The sequence below is a fragment of the Strix uralensis genome, chromosome Z (assembly GCF_047716275.1).
Source record: "Strix uralensis isolate ZFMK-TIS-50842 chromosome Z, bStrUra1, whole genome shotgun sequence".
In the NCBI taxonomy this organism is placed as follows: domain Eukaryota; kingdom Metazoa; phylum Chordata; class Aves; order Strigiformes; family Strigidae; genus Strix; species Strix uralensis.
The window spans coordinates 11,066,113-11,080,940 of record NC_134012.1 but is presented as its reverse complement, the minus strand read 5'-3'; the positions used below and the strand labels follow the sequence as shown (position 1 = coordinate 11,080,940).

General features: G+C 44.0%; 1 protein-coding gene across 2 annotated transcripts in view; it reads right to left on the bottom strand.

Moving 5' to 3' along the window:
- ZSWIM6 (zinc finger SWIM-type containing 6) overlaps positions 1-14,613 on the bottom strand; it is a 112,554-nt gene extending 97,941 nt beyond the window's left edge. The window contains exon 1 of one of the 2 annotated variants that reach the window (XM_074855294.1): positions 14,027-14,613. In XM_074855294.1, the coding sequence (XP_074711395.1) occupies positions 14,027-14,537 (511 nt within the window). In that variant the 5' untranslated portion in view covers positions 14,538-14,613. The remainder of the gene's footprint in view (positions 1-14,026) is intronic. The other variant, XM_074855293.1, reaches the window with a different exon arrangement.
- Between the last annotated feature and the right edge of the window lie 215 nt (positions 14,614-14,828).

The following is a 14,828-nucleotide window of genomic DNA, read 5'->3' as shown; positions in this document are numbered from 1 at the left end:
AATCTCCCACCAGTGCAAGCAGTTGAGGAAACTCACAAAGCTATTTTAGACTCACAGTGAGGTACGTATCAGAAGTACTCAGTTTACAAGCAATAAGGTGTTTTTTTCACCCTGTGTGCTAGCCCTACAAACTCAGCTTGAGATCTCCAAGTTATCTCTATCATTTTCTTCTCAGGCATACTATCAGTAGTAAAGACCAAGCAAGACAACTGAAGTCTGCTATACCACCATGATTTTGCAGCCTCCAGTAAGACTGCTCAGTGGCAACATATCAAAGTCCAAGAAGCAAAGAGGAGACTCCAGCTCATTCTTAGCTATGTTGGCTCAGCAGGCCTAACCAGACAAAAAGCTATGAACACTTTAGCAACGGAAATCAATAGCCATGAATGAAAATAAATATAGAATACATTCTTTGGTCACCAAACAAACTGCGTAATAAGCAGAAAAACTGCCTCAAAAGTCTGTTACACATACATACGCTGAAGCTCAGCACTGTCTCGAAAGACGGAAGATATGAACTTTGAAGGCAAAACGCACCTTTTGCAACAGCTATGCAGATAGAGAGACGTGAACATGTATGACTGGAGTGAATAGTCTGGTATTTCCTTCCCCTTTCCTGCACTCTTAAGGTAAACATTTATCTGGCTTTCTTTTAACTACTGGTGGAGTGTGGGAGGGGTACTCATGACTTGGCTGAGGTTTTGTAACACAGAAGAACAAACACTGTGGATGAAGAGATGTGGAAGACTGCTCACTCATATAGGCCCAACGCACAACCTGGGGTCAGAAAGGCCTGTGCTGCTGTCTCTGGAACAAACAGGCCACCTTTTGCCATGGGTGCATTCGCAAGCACAGCAGCCATCTCCTTTCCCCAGGCAGCAGTCAGGGCTTCATGATAACTTTAAGCCAGTCTAAGCGTGACTGACACAGAAAGGAGCCCTGCCCTTCTTGGTAACCCCCTCTTGCAATCTCCTCTCCCTTGAATCAACAGTAGCATTTTCTTGGCCAATAAACCAGGTAAAACTCACCCAGCGAGATCTGAATTCATAAGCAGGCCAGTTCTCTGTCTCACCACGCAACTCCACAAGCCCTGACACAAGCTGCAAGCTTGAGAACTGCAGCATCCCTTTGACAGCGCTCTGCATTTAAGCCAGCTTAAAGCAACCAGGTAACTTCAAGGTGAATAACACAGTGGTCTCACAGTGGATGAAGTTTGTTAATGACAATCATGAAAAACCTCTCCAAAATACAAGTTTATATGCACAGCAATGTGCATTTTCTGTTCTAAAAGTTACACAATGAGGCACAAAGCAGTAAATGAGTCACAGCACAGCAAATGAGTCAGTTATTTCATTTACCATATTCATGACTAGAGTATTTCACAGTGGAAAACATTTATTTTCATAGGCCTGTTTCATACCCCATCCTTGGAGGAGTTCACTGAGTGACAAGAAGGAGCAAGGCTGCTGGAATGGGCTCTTGGAGAGGGGCTCCCGCACTCACAACCGCTCTGTGCTCCTGTATCAGCAGCTTTCATTAGGACAGCAGACTTGGTCAACCAGGAATGTGCCCCCTCCCTAGAAAAAGGGAGGGGCAAGACTGATAACACTGCTAAATTGTAACTGGAAATATAGTTTCAACTTCACTCAGAGTAAAGGTTTATGGCCTTTGTCCTTTATAGTCTTTGACAGGCAACCTAAGGTTACCAGCCTTAGAAAGAAGATAGACATCAGGCTTGTATTTTAGTTTTAAACTCACATTTACAAAGACCATAGACTACTGGTGTTGGCCTTGGATCAGCACACCACCTTCATGACACAGTCCAGGTTTTGAAGGCCAGTACAAGAGCCTCTGAACAGCTGACAAGCACAGCTCAAGCTAATGGAGGCCCTGCATCACCACCAGCATGCCCATGTCAGGGCTAACGAGCTGTAACCACCACACTAGACACTGCTATTAGACACCTACAGCACGTACTGATAACAAACCTCACAATATCCCCCTGCTCACAAATATACTGGTTCCTGTGGAAAAGTAAACTGACCAACTGCCCAGCAGTGCTTTTGCCTGTGGAAGAGGAGCTGCTCAGTGCTGAGAGCAGGGTGCGAGGTCACTGAGCTCTGCAGGGGACAATCCTGTCACAGGTCCCTCCAGCCTGTGCTGAATGTGCTGCTGTTGACTTGCACTACTTATATCCATCTACTGATGGAAGATTAAGCAGCAGGCTACCTCTGCAGCAGTCCCCACCTCCAGCCCACCCTGCAAACATACCATTCCTACTCTATTTCTGGCACTTCAAACCAGCAGCAGCTGCAATACAGGTGGATCTGCTCTGACTTTCTATCTTATTCACTCACCACAATCCCACATCCCCAGGCTCAGGACATTAATTTCCTCACCAAGGTTGCAAGTAATGCTACCCCATTCCCAGGCTGCCTGGCCCAAAACACAGCTACAGGTAAACCCCCCATGCCTACCAATCAAGCTACATGCATGCTAGGCTAATATACAGACTTCTTTTTGCATCCTTATGCTGCTGACTCTCCCACCTCATTCAATCATTAACTTTTGCCTGAGGTGCTTGTGTTATATCACACACCATCTTCTTGCTCCCACGGCCAAGTCACTGACTATGCCAAGGCCCTTGCCTGGAATGTGGTTCTGCCATTGGGCCTTTGCTGGTTCCAGTGCAGTGCATCACACCAGGATGGCTCTCACCAAGGTCCCCGGTGGGGATCTTGCCTGGATGCCTTTCAGAATTTGGATTCCTTTACCTTTCAGCACTTCTATAAATCGATGATTCCTGTCCCAGAACTTTATGGTTCTCCTTTTACTTCCTAAAATCACAGCTTAGTGTCTCACCGCACAGTCAACCTCCTCTGCTTCCTCCTTTCAGTAGACATTTCTCAACACTTCTTAACTTCATTTTGTTATTCAAAGAGGGAGGGCAAGATGGACCTCATAACAGGCAGGATTCACTGAAATGCATGCCCATGATTCACATCTCTTTCCATTCATCCAGTCTAACATTTCACTAGCTATCATTTCATACTGAGTAATCAGGAAGTAGCAGCTTTGATCTTACTGCCATCTTGCTCCTTTAAAGCTTACTCTACATGCTGGGAATATTCAGTTTTCTGACCACACCAGCACCCTTCCTTGTCCCCTCCACACATATACAACTCCTTCCTTTTAAATCAAATAAAAACTTTGGCTCTCTTACCTACTGAGATTACAATGCTCACATTTGTTCTACATTTCCAATCTTTACCATTTATCTTCTGTCCCTTATCAATATCAGGTTTGTCTTCCACACGGCCCCTCATCCAAAGGAAAAACTTCTCCAGTCCTTCAGATCAGCACCATAGCAACTCAGACAGTTCTCTTCCTCTTTCCCCTTTCTACTTCCTACCTTTGTCTAAAAAAGTGCCTAACAAAGCTGTGCATCACTCTTCATCAGATTCCTATCTTTCCTCACTGCACTCCCAATCCTTATTCAGGTCAGGACAATATATAGCCCTGGAAATAAAAAAAAAAAATCTCTGTTGTTCAAAAGTCTAGTACCACAAATATTCACTAGTGTGGGAAAAAAAGATAAGAAAACACATCTCTTCTGCAATACTTCTGCAATACTCTTCAAGCAACACAATGCTTGAAAATTAAGCTATTTATTGCCTATTGAGGAGAATTAAGCCACAATTTGGCTTACAGTAAAGGAAATTCAGTTATATTCTATGATCTTATCAATGCATATTTAACTCTATGAATAAATTTGTTTCAAATAGTTGTACAAAATTAAGACAATGGGTTTGTTTTACCACTGTAATGGTGGAGCCTCCACCATGACTCAACAGCTCGAGCTTCTGCTTCTGACAAAGTACAATCCAACAAACACCCCTCAAATAAATAAAGTTTGCACTTTCTGAAGAAGAGAGTGTTTCCTTTAAATTTGGGACATAAGGTTGAAGAGAGAGTGAAAGAACACCCACTTCATAACTTTAAACATATTTTACAACTTCAGAAGCTACAGGACAGCTAAGTTAAGTTTGCCAACCTAATTTCCACTTTGAAAGCTTTGTTTCATTTTGTATGAAAGAATCTATCAGCTTCCATGCCTTCACTAATACTCACTGAAAGTAGATCATATAGAGGGAGCAGTCATTCTGACTATATCCTCCTTAAATACACCTTTTCAGGGATCTACTGAGGTCTTTGACCTCTACCTTCTCTCAGGCATCACCACTTCCCCACTTCTCTTCCTAGCCTCTCATCTGTAAAGGTCAACTCAGCATTTTACAAAGTCTCTTCTCTTCAAGTACATCTTATTCAGTGAGCCAAACTCTTGTTTACTCCTAAACACTTCCTCACTCCTGCCACCGAACAGCCACTTACATTTATCATCTACATAGCTACCCAGAAATCAAGTCTGTACGTTATTTCCAGGATACATGACAATGTAAAGTTTGATCACTGAAAACTGTCAGCAAAACTAAGTGGTATGCTGCTTCTAAAATTTTTAAGTAGCGCTAATCAAGTTATTCTCAGCTTCCTTATCCCTCCAGACTGCCATGGCATCTGTTATATCAAGTCCCATTCCTAGTCACTGCTTCTCATTCATGCATTAGTAGCACATTTAGCTAAAATCACCTCTAATTCATGCATTTAGATTTGACCAGGAAAGCTGTATGATGGCACTCTCATGTATCATGGCTTGCAATAACAAAAAGCTAAAAAACAGCTACACATTTCAGGTCATCCTCATCCCTCTGCTCTAGAAGAAGCAAAATTGAAGTTTCAGACTTCTTTGTAATATAGCTACACTAAATCCAGACACGGAATATAATGGACTTGATATTTTATCCCCAAGACACTAATTGCAGTCAGTTTGCAAGGTTTCAGTTTACATCCTAAATCAATGGAGGAACTGAGACTCATTTTGCATGTACAATAGCAGCAGCACAGCCATTTGTCCTAGTTGTCACTGGTCATAACACAGTATTTCAGAATAAAAACATTCCAGGTTTTCTTTCTTTAGCTAATGTGTTAAACGATTCATTTAGACTATCGATCTTACGCTGTTCTTGAACTTTTAAAATCAGCAGACTCAGCAGAATTGTCTTGAAGCAGCACATGCCATGTTTAACGTGGTCAATGAGGCCAGCTTTGTAAATATGCAAACAAGTGTTTTACTAAAACTACTTTTCACCCTCCCAAAGCAGTGCACTGTATTCCACAAACAGGAGAAGCAAAATAAATGCTTCACTGAGGCAACTGCTGTGTGAGTAATCAATAGCTTACTGTAAGGTTCTCCTCTTAACTTTGCTGAGTTGCTCACGTTCTCCAGAAGATTCCAGGAAGATTACGTGTAGATGTTATTTGTTAATGAATTCTTAACACAGATGTTTTATCTGTCGTCCTTGCATAGCCAAAGCTGCAGGTAAGTGACAAAAATGGCCAACCACCAAGCATATAAAACCCTGAAGACCATACTATCTGCATTTATTTACTTTCCATAATGCACTATCAATCCCATCATTAATCACTGAATATGGATTGGTGCTCCACAAACTTTAGGCCAGTCAGAACATCAAAGCTGAATGCATAAATTAAATACTAATATAAAGCTCAGCAGCTGCTCTTGACAAGGGTAAGCTAGAAGCTGATTTGCTGAAGAGAGCTTGTGCTGCCACTAAGCCTTGCACACATAGCTGAATACTGCTATGCAGAGAGAAGGCAGGCCACTAGTATAAAATAAGGAAGAGTCAAATTTGAAGCATAAGAAAACAAATCTGAGACAGCCAGTGCCGGTAAAAGACTTTAACTCAAAACCTTGCTCGTAGCACAAGTTTAAAAAAACAAAAATAATTAGAATGCATGCAAACTTGATCCTCTATTACAGATTGTAAATTTGTCTCACACTTTATAAAACAGTTTATCAACTTTTAAGTACCTCTATGGTCAAATGTTCTTTATTTCATTAGTCAGTATAAATTAAACATTGTAGTCAGCTGCACAATTCCTGCACAGTCATTGTACTGTATTTGCATTACTACAGGCTGTTAGTAACCACTTAGCAGTTAAATTTAGCATGCATACAACAAAGTGTCTCATTTCTTAAAAGTCATACAGCTATGCAACGTTTGATTTTCCCAGACTTTAAAACAATTGTTTGAATGCAATTAATTTTTGTCCAGAAAAAAACCAGACATGATAAAGATATACATTAAAGCCTATTTCTGTGAAATTTCTTTCTATTATGCCATTTCCCCCCACTTTATTTTTCCAACAATCCCATAACATATTAAAGGTCTGACACCAATTAACAATGAAAGATGACTTATGTAAACAGGCACATTGTTAAATAAAGCAGGACAAAAGGTAAGTCACCTGAATTTTTAACACATTAATTCAGTAAACGAGCTTTCGATTTATGTGATCAGCTAGCTCTACTAGCGTGAGTTTAAACTTATTGACAGGTTTTACTGCATCATTCCAATTAACGTCAGACCTTCTGAGCCATTGCCCATGCATTTCCAAAGGAAAAATTTCCAGACGTTTCAAGACTGTCAAATGCACTCACTTGCAACAAGGAATAGAGGGTCAGAAGAAAAAATTAAAAAGGAGAGCTTAAGATTTTTTTTAAGTGTGTGATGGTGTGCATCACAATTACCTTAAAATATACTTTAAACACTGTAAAAGATTCCTCTCTCATAATTTGTTTTTCATTTTTCAGAAGGGTTTAATAAAGTGTTGGTAAAAAGCCCACACATTAGAAGACACTTCAGTTTATACTGGATTGTGTTAAACCAGAAAGTCTTTTGTAGGACTGCTCAGCTTGTACTGCAGGCCTTTTATCAGTTCTGACTTAACCACAAAGGAATTCTCTACACTGTAGTTACTATTAGAAGGCTACACTCCTCTGGTCTATTAGCACATTTGCAGAATTAAGTCAGAAAAAACTATTTTAAGATAGTGACTTACATCACACATTTGCTAGACTTCCTGGTCTTCAATAACGGGGCCAAGGCAACAAAGACTGCATATTGCTACTTCGTCAGGAGATAGCACTGTAATGCACTGCAAGGGCATCACATAAATCATGGTAATTGGCATGTAGCTAAGAGAATGCAAACCAGCGTACAGTACCAGACAACATCTCCAGTGATCCAGGTCACAGAAGGTTATGAAGCCATGTCAAGGGCTGCATACATATCCAGCTGAGAGAAGCATTTTACATAGGTAGTCTTAGATAGTAAACAGAGAGGAAAAACTGGAAGTTCAAGGGGACAGATCTCCCAGAACAAGTGCAGTTGTTGGACAGTACTCAAGTATTCACATGCTGTCAGGCTGACTGCATTCCAGGCAATCAGAATTCACATTAAATCTGTACCCTTGTTGCACATGAAAGCTTTCTAAAACTTCAAATTAGTTACTGTCACAGACAGCATATTCATAAATTAGGATAGCTTTTGTCAGTTAAAATAGTGCGGTCTCTTTTCGTCTTTTCTTTGGGTATTTTTGTTGCCTTTTTTTTGCTTTTTTTTTTTTTTTTGGGGGGGGGGGGGGGGGGGGCGGGGCGGTGTAAAAGATGCAGTAAATTCTCCCACCTAATCCCCAAAGAAAACCAGCTAAAGAGAAAGCAAGTTAAGGGATGTCAGCTGCATCCCTATCCTACCATAACTTTGCACTCATTTTGTTACACTACTAAACTTCACAATTTGTCTTGACATAACTAGATTACCTAGACAGTAGGTGATATTAAAATTGAACCCATGCAGACATATCTTACAGAATGACATCTAATATACTTTATCCTTCACCTGTAAAAACTGCTGTACATTATAATATACTTTTCACTCAATTATATTTTGTAAATTAGAATCTTACCAGTGTCTTATATAAGGGTTCAGTTTTAACAGGTTCATTAAAAAGACAAATGATATGGCAAAATGCAGCAACTAGATACTGATTTTTAAGGAAACCCGTTTATCCAATGCTGACTTTCAAATAGTTCCAGCCTACCCTCACACACAGATTTTGCTTTTAATTATTTGTTTATCTCTGAAAGTTAGAGTACAGAGAGAGAGCGAGCATGCGCAGGCATCAGTTGCTGGCATGACAACTGGCTCAAATTCAAGAATTACTACATAGCAAAACATCTGATCATATACAGAGATGGAATCACTTTCTAAAACAGAAAGCAAGCTTTGAAAATGAAAACTGTTTTCTTGGAAGTGATGAAAGCCTTGAAGTTAGAGGAAAAATGAAACAGGAAAAACAGGAAAACTGATGTAAAACAATGAAAAAATTAGTTAGGTCAACCCAATATAACACTTTTATAGAAAAGAAGACTATTTGTCTTAAAACTGTGATGGGAAGTGATTTACAATTCATTTTCTCCTTAAAAACTAAATAAATTCTAGAGCAGTACTGACACCGCCCTATTACATTTATCCTACTATTAATAATTACATAGAAAGCTAATATAAAGTTTTATTTTTGTATTGTGAAATCACGTAAAATGCTTACTTTCTCTGGAAATCCAGATTAGGTATTTTCAGAAAGACTGAAAAAAGGCAGGAGCCGATTTACAAAGTTTTCCGCATGTAGCGATCTGTTCTTGAACGAAAGTTTTTTTTCCTTCTTTTCCCTCCCTTTTAGGGTTTCCGAAGAAATTATTCAAGGTCAAGGACAGTACATCAGAGCACACACACTGAAAATAGCTTGAACATTCCCTAATTAACGCATTGCATTCCAAATCTAACAAGGAAACTGGAATGCATTCAGATGTCTCCCTTTCAGGAAGAAATATTTAAAAATTAGTTTACTTGTTTCTGTTACAGAACTTGAAAATATTGGTAGTTATTTCTTAAAGCAAACAAACTGGAATCAATGAAGATATTTTCCCAAGACTAATAGTCTTGGAACTAAGTAAAAAAAAGTCCAGCAAAAAGTCAGATATAATTTGTTTACTCCCCCACCACAATATTGTATTAACAAATTCTGGATTACTTGTTTTAGTCATACATTCCTAACCAAACCCCAGCATCAGGCTGACTGCAGAAGAAACCATGCTTGTTCCTTTGGCATGTCAGCAGATAAACTTCTCCTCCTTAAACAGGCAGAGTTCAACAGAACCTTTTCCTCTTGGAAAAAGTTCACTATACATACCAGGACAATTTGGTATCACGGGACATCAAGAAATTAAGGCAAAAAACAGTGCTTGCCTCTCCACAAATGACAGCCTTCATTTGGTCATGCAACTTAGTGTTACTTGCATTAAATACAAATTTTTTACTAAATCCCTGTGTCCTACAGGCCTCATCAACAATTAGGTATATATTGCATGCATCAGTGAAGATCATCATGTCTCCTAAAAGGTGCATTTCAAGTCACAGCACAAAAACATTTGTGCCGGCTTTGCTAATAAAATACTTGGTGTGGTTGTACCAACAGAAAGGTGTTTCACATTATACTGTTGGCACTCAACTAAACCTTGAAAAAGACAAATTACGTTTGTTTTACCTGTTCCACAATTTCATGTTATTTTGAGTACAGATGGCTAGAAAGAACAAAAAATTATTAACTGGAATCATCATCCATTAAAAGGATCTGAAATTTGCTGACTACAATACACATTCCACCAGAATTACATGTAGTAGTTACCAATATGGTCTTGTAAAGCTTTCTCCTCTTCCTGGTGAAAAAAAAAAATGGCAATCACCAACTTTTAGTTCATATTTAAAAAAAGAAAAAAGAAAAAATGAAAAGGGGGGAATAGATGATAAAAGCACTTCTGAGTCAGAGGATAAATACTTCTCATTGAAATAAAATTGGGAAAAAAAGACACAAGTCTTTAACTTTATTTAAGAACCAATGAAAGAAACATCCAGAGATCTCCAACCATTATTTTACACTCCAGAAATTTTACTTTGTTTCTCTCTAAAAAGTATATTGGTTACATCCCCCTGATCACATACCACTGAAGCGCTTCAGAGAAATTAGTCTGCAGCTTCACACTGATGACGGCTGTTTGGCTAAACCCTCTTCCACAGACAAGGCAGTTCTCTAGCTCACAATATTAACATTAAATTCTAGAGCTATGGTAAGTGCCAGTCAATTAATTCTTTACATTATTTTCCTTCCTTAGGAGTCTCTTCCCTCCAACTCACTCCCTTGCCATTCATACCTAAGAGGCATGACTACTGTGATTACAAAGCCTCATGCTGCCATGGAAAGGACTGTAACGCCTTAAAGGAAGGCCTGTATGAGCAAGCAGGGTCTATGCAACAAAGACAAATCGACCTCAAATTACAGACATACAAGGATACTCCAGGAGTACTTATATGACATATCAAAAAAACACTTCAACTACTTCTAATGTGGATGCAGCTACAGCAAACAAAGACGAGCTTTACAGCACTACAGCAAAGGCAATCTCGGTCTTTCCCCAAGCAAGAAGAGTCATACCAGCAGAGGCACAGGGTTTTTTTTCTTCTCCTAGAATAGCTGCATTAAGGGCTCTCGCCAGGTCAACTGTGCTATTGAGGGATCACACCTCTTCCTAACCTTGACAGCCACAGCTGTGACGACAATACAGTACTGTATACTAATTCAGGACTAACCTCAGAAACCAAATATACACTTCACCATCTAAAACTGTCTGCTCGCTCCTGGCATCTTCACAAATTTGGCCAAATGAAACACAATTTCTAATTTTCCTTCCAGATTGTTGTATTTACTCACATAGTGCTTTCATGTTTAGACTGCAATTTTTACTAAAAATACTTGGTTTGAAATAAATGAAAAACATGTATGGTAGAAAAGCTCTGTTTTATGCAGTTGAAAAGGTATGCTTTAGGAGCCTGCACTCTGTACTTTTTTTAAAATAACCCCAAAATTAAGATCCTTCGTGTCTAAATTGAAACATATCAAAAAGCTATAAAAACATCAATAAATAACATGCAAATGAGATTTTGAAGCCAACTTCCTTGGAGAAAGATCTTTCAAAATTAAGTGATGCTAATTATTATGCTAGGACAGTATCATTCAACTTCAAAATAGGTTAGCAGACAACTTTACTGCTTGATTATTAAGAACAGTATTTGTGCATATCACTAATGTGTCATCTTCCTTTTATTTAGGATTTTCTTTTCATCAGACACATGAGATGAAGTTGGGGGGGCACAAAGCAGGATACCATGAAGATTTTTAGCAGAACACAGACACAAGGTTTTTGAAATTCTCCCACTTGAAATCAGTTACCAAGATAAAATTGTTTATTCAGGGCTAGACTGAAAAAAAAAAAAAGTAGAAATCAGAAGCAAACAGTTCCATTTAACTATCACTGAACTGAAATTTATGCACCTCCCTCAGAAATCAAATCCTGTATTCCCTGTTTATATTAATACTTAGGGTTACAAGTAAGGCTGTTAGAACCGATATGTAATGAAATGTACTTTGTCCAATAACAGCACTTTTCCATAGTACAATAGTAAACATTTACAGAATTTCCATTACTCATACCGCAAAGAACATAAGTTCACATTTATATGGTCACAAAACATGCACTTACATAAACTCAATGTTAAGTTTTCCTCAATGCTACATATTCAGCCGTATTATATGGAACCAATTCCATTCTCCACCCAGTGTAACTCACTCCACTTGAATTGGCTTTAATAGCTGAACCTTTCTGCTTCACAAGGAATATCTTGCCGGCCCTAATGACACAGCTACCTATCCAAATTACACAAGAACTTTCCTACAGCAAGACCCAGCCTACCCAAATGCTCCACGACTCCCTCTCCAGGCAACCCAAAGGCCTCTGTCAAAACAATTGACATGTTTCATATCACCAGCTTTCACTACTATTTTTGTGCAGCCTTCCAAAAGAGACTCACATAAGGTTGGGGAAAAAAAAAAAAAACAAAAACCAACAAAAACCAAAACACAAAGCAAATGTATTTTCAGCAGCAGGTATAGCACTTGTTCGGAATGCATTTAAGGGCTCCAGTAGCAGCAGTCAACACTTCAGTTGTATTTATGCATATTTTCTTTCTTCACATTGACCCTTGCCAACATTACTCAGTGCCCCCCCCCCCCCCCCTTTTGAAGCCATACAAAAAGTTACTTTTTTTTCTTTCACAACTACTCACTGAGGCCTATTCCAGTGCTGAAAGCAAGTGAAGCAAAGCCCACGCTGGGTGTCTGTCTCCTAGAGAAGATTGCATCTTTTATTTATCGCCCCTTGGCTTTATTTTCACAGTGAATTCCTGGCTTAAATGTAATCAGCCAAGAAACCCTCCCTATGTGCACTCCTGTCATTCCTCATCTCTTGCAAACAGAATCAAGTGCAAGCAAAAGGAAAAAAAAAAATAATCTCAGCACTGCCAACCAAACTAAAAAAGCCCTACTTCTGGTTTTGCCAGTCCTGAGGAACCACAGATGTGCCTCAGACTTTTGGAAAGAGAAAGTCGAAAGATAAAACTTACAGAAAGTTAATTAGATTTAAAAAAAAAAATTAAAAAAACAAGACTGAAGTCCCCCTAGGCAGAAGGGAAGGGCACTAAGTCTAGGTGTAGGGACACGGCTTCCCTTCGGGAAAAAAAAAAACTGATGGCACGTTTGCAAGCTGCCCTCCCGCTGGCAGGATCGAGGTTTTGGGGGAGGGTGGAGGGGTGATCCCGACGTCCCCCCCAAACACACCCCGAGCCGCCGCCGCCAACAAAAGGCGAGCAGCAGCCTCTTTTGTCTGGCTTCCCCTTTTCGGGGGAGGAGGAGGGGAAGCGACAGAAAACTGGGGGTGGGAGGGTGGGGGGGTGGAAGAACACAAATAAACATGAAAATGAGAACAAAGTGGCCGGGTCGCACAAAGAGCATCACCCACCCGCGCGGGGGGGGGGGGGGGGGTGGGGGTGGGGGCGCCTGTCTGCTGGGAGCCGCTCCCCCAAATGGGTAGAAGCCGCCCCCGGCAGACAGACCCCCTAAAGTGTGGGGGGGTACCCAGCTCTGCAGCCCTTTAAACACAGGCGGGGAGGAGTTAACCAGAGACACCCGCAGCGGGTGAAGAGCAGCGGCAGGCGGCGGAGCGAGGAAGAGGAGGAGGGAGGGGGTATTGTTCCAGGAGGAGAAAGAGTAGCGCTCCTCGCCGCCGCCGCCCCCCCCCCCCCCTCCCCTTGTCACGAAGCGATTCATCCCAAAGCACTCCCCCCATATCCCCCCCAGGCGGGGCGGATCGCGCCCCCTCCCTCCTGCTCGCCGCCGCTGCCCTAGAAATGCCTTTGTTCGCGGATTCCCCCCCCCCCCGCCGCCGCACACCCGCTGCCGGGGTCTCGCACTGCTCTTATGTCTTTATTTTGGACGGCGGCACATCCCGCCCCCCCGCTCCTTCCCCCGCCAGCCGCCCTTCTGCTGATTCATTTCCACTGGCGGTCCCCCCCGGGATGGGGGGAGGCATCTCCTCGCTATTGTGGCTCAGGGTAAAGCGATGACCCGGATTACCGGGGGTGGGCGCTGGGAGGGGGCAGAGCCAAACGGGATTACACGGGCTGGATTACCGGGAGCGGGCACGGCGCGGTGCGGTGCGATGCGGGGGGGGGGGGGGCAGGGGGGAGTTAAAGGGACAGGCGAGGGACGGCCCGCCCGGCGCCGGGGGCCGCAGCCGTGTCACGGAGCGAGGGAGTTACTCCGTGTCCTGGGTGCGAGGGGGAGGAGACCGGCGGAGGAAGTTGCCCGGCCCCGCATTACAGCTGGGGATCGAAGAGTCGTGCGGACCGGGCCGCGGGGCCAGGGGGTAGCTCCCCGCCCGCGCGGCCGGACCCCCCCCCCCCCCCTCCGGGGGCTGCCGGGCGAGGCGGGGAGGCTCCGGCCGCCCGGGCCGCGGAGGGAGGACAGGCGGGAGGCGGCTCCCCGGGCAGCAGGCGGGTGACACGCAGGGGGGAGACCCGCGGCGGGGGAGGCCGGCGGCGCCCTGCCCGGGTGGCGGCGGCCCGGCTCCGGAGCGCGGCCCCGGCCGGTGACTCACCGACTTGCAGGACGTTATCGACGCAGCCGCCGTCGAGCAGAGCGATGCCCCTGCGGAAAGGCAGGCGGTTCTCGTCGGCGGCAGCGGCGGCGTCCGCGGCCCCGCCGGGCGCGGTGGCGGCCCCCCCGGGGGCGGCGGCGGGGTCCTCGGCGCCGGTGTTGAAGGAGGAGTACATGCAGATCTCCCTCTCGCTGCGGGGAAAGGACCAGTAGACGATCCTGCGCTGCACCGGCTCGGGGATCCGCTCGAACCGCTCCTCCACCCGCTGGAAGGGCCACTTCTCCGCCACCTTGCGAGCCGCGATGTCCAGCAGGGACTCGGGGCTCTGGGTCTTGCCGAGCGGCAGCAGCCCCAGGGCGGCGGCGGCAGCTGCGGAGGAGGGTCCGGCGCAGAGCGCCCCGCTGCCGGCCCCGGCGCCGCCCGCCCGTTGGCCCGGCCTGCACCCCGAGCCATAGCCGGGTCTGCAGCAGAGGCGCTTGGCGGGGGCAGGGAGCTGACCGCGCTCCGCCATGATCGCGCCGCTTCTAAGCAGACAGCGGAAGTGGCTGTACCCTATAAACGGCTCCAGGAAGGCAGCGAGCGGCCGCGAGCCCCCTTGGGACACGCCCCCGCCCTTATATGGCTGCGGGGGGCGGTGCCGGACGCCCCGCCAACGGCCGGTGCCTTATGCAAATCGGCGCCACAAACGTAAATACAACGGCCCGAGGAAGGCTAGTTCCGCGCGCTGGCGCGGGGGGGCGGGGGTTGGCGCGCGCTCCTGCCTCCCCTCCCCACCCCCACCCCCGCTGATGTCACGCGCGCA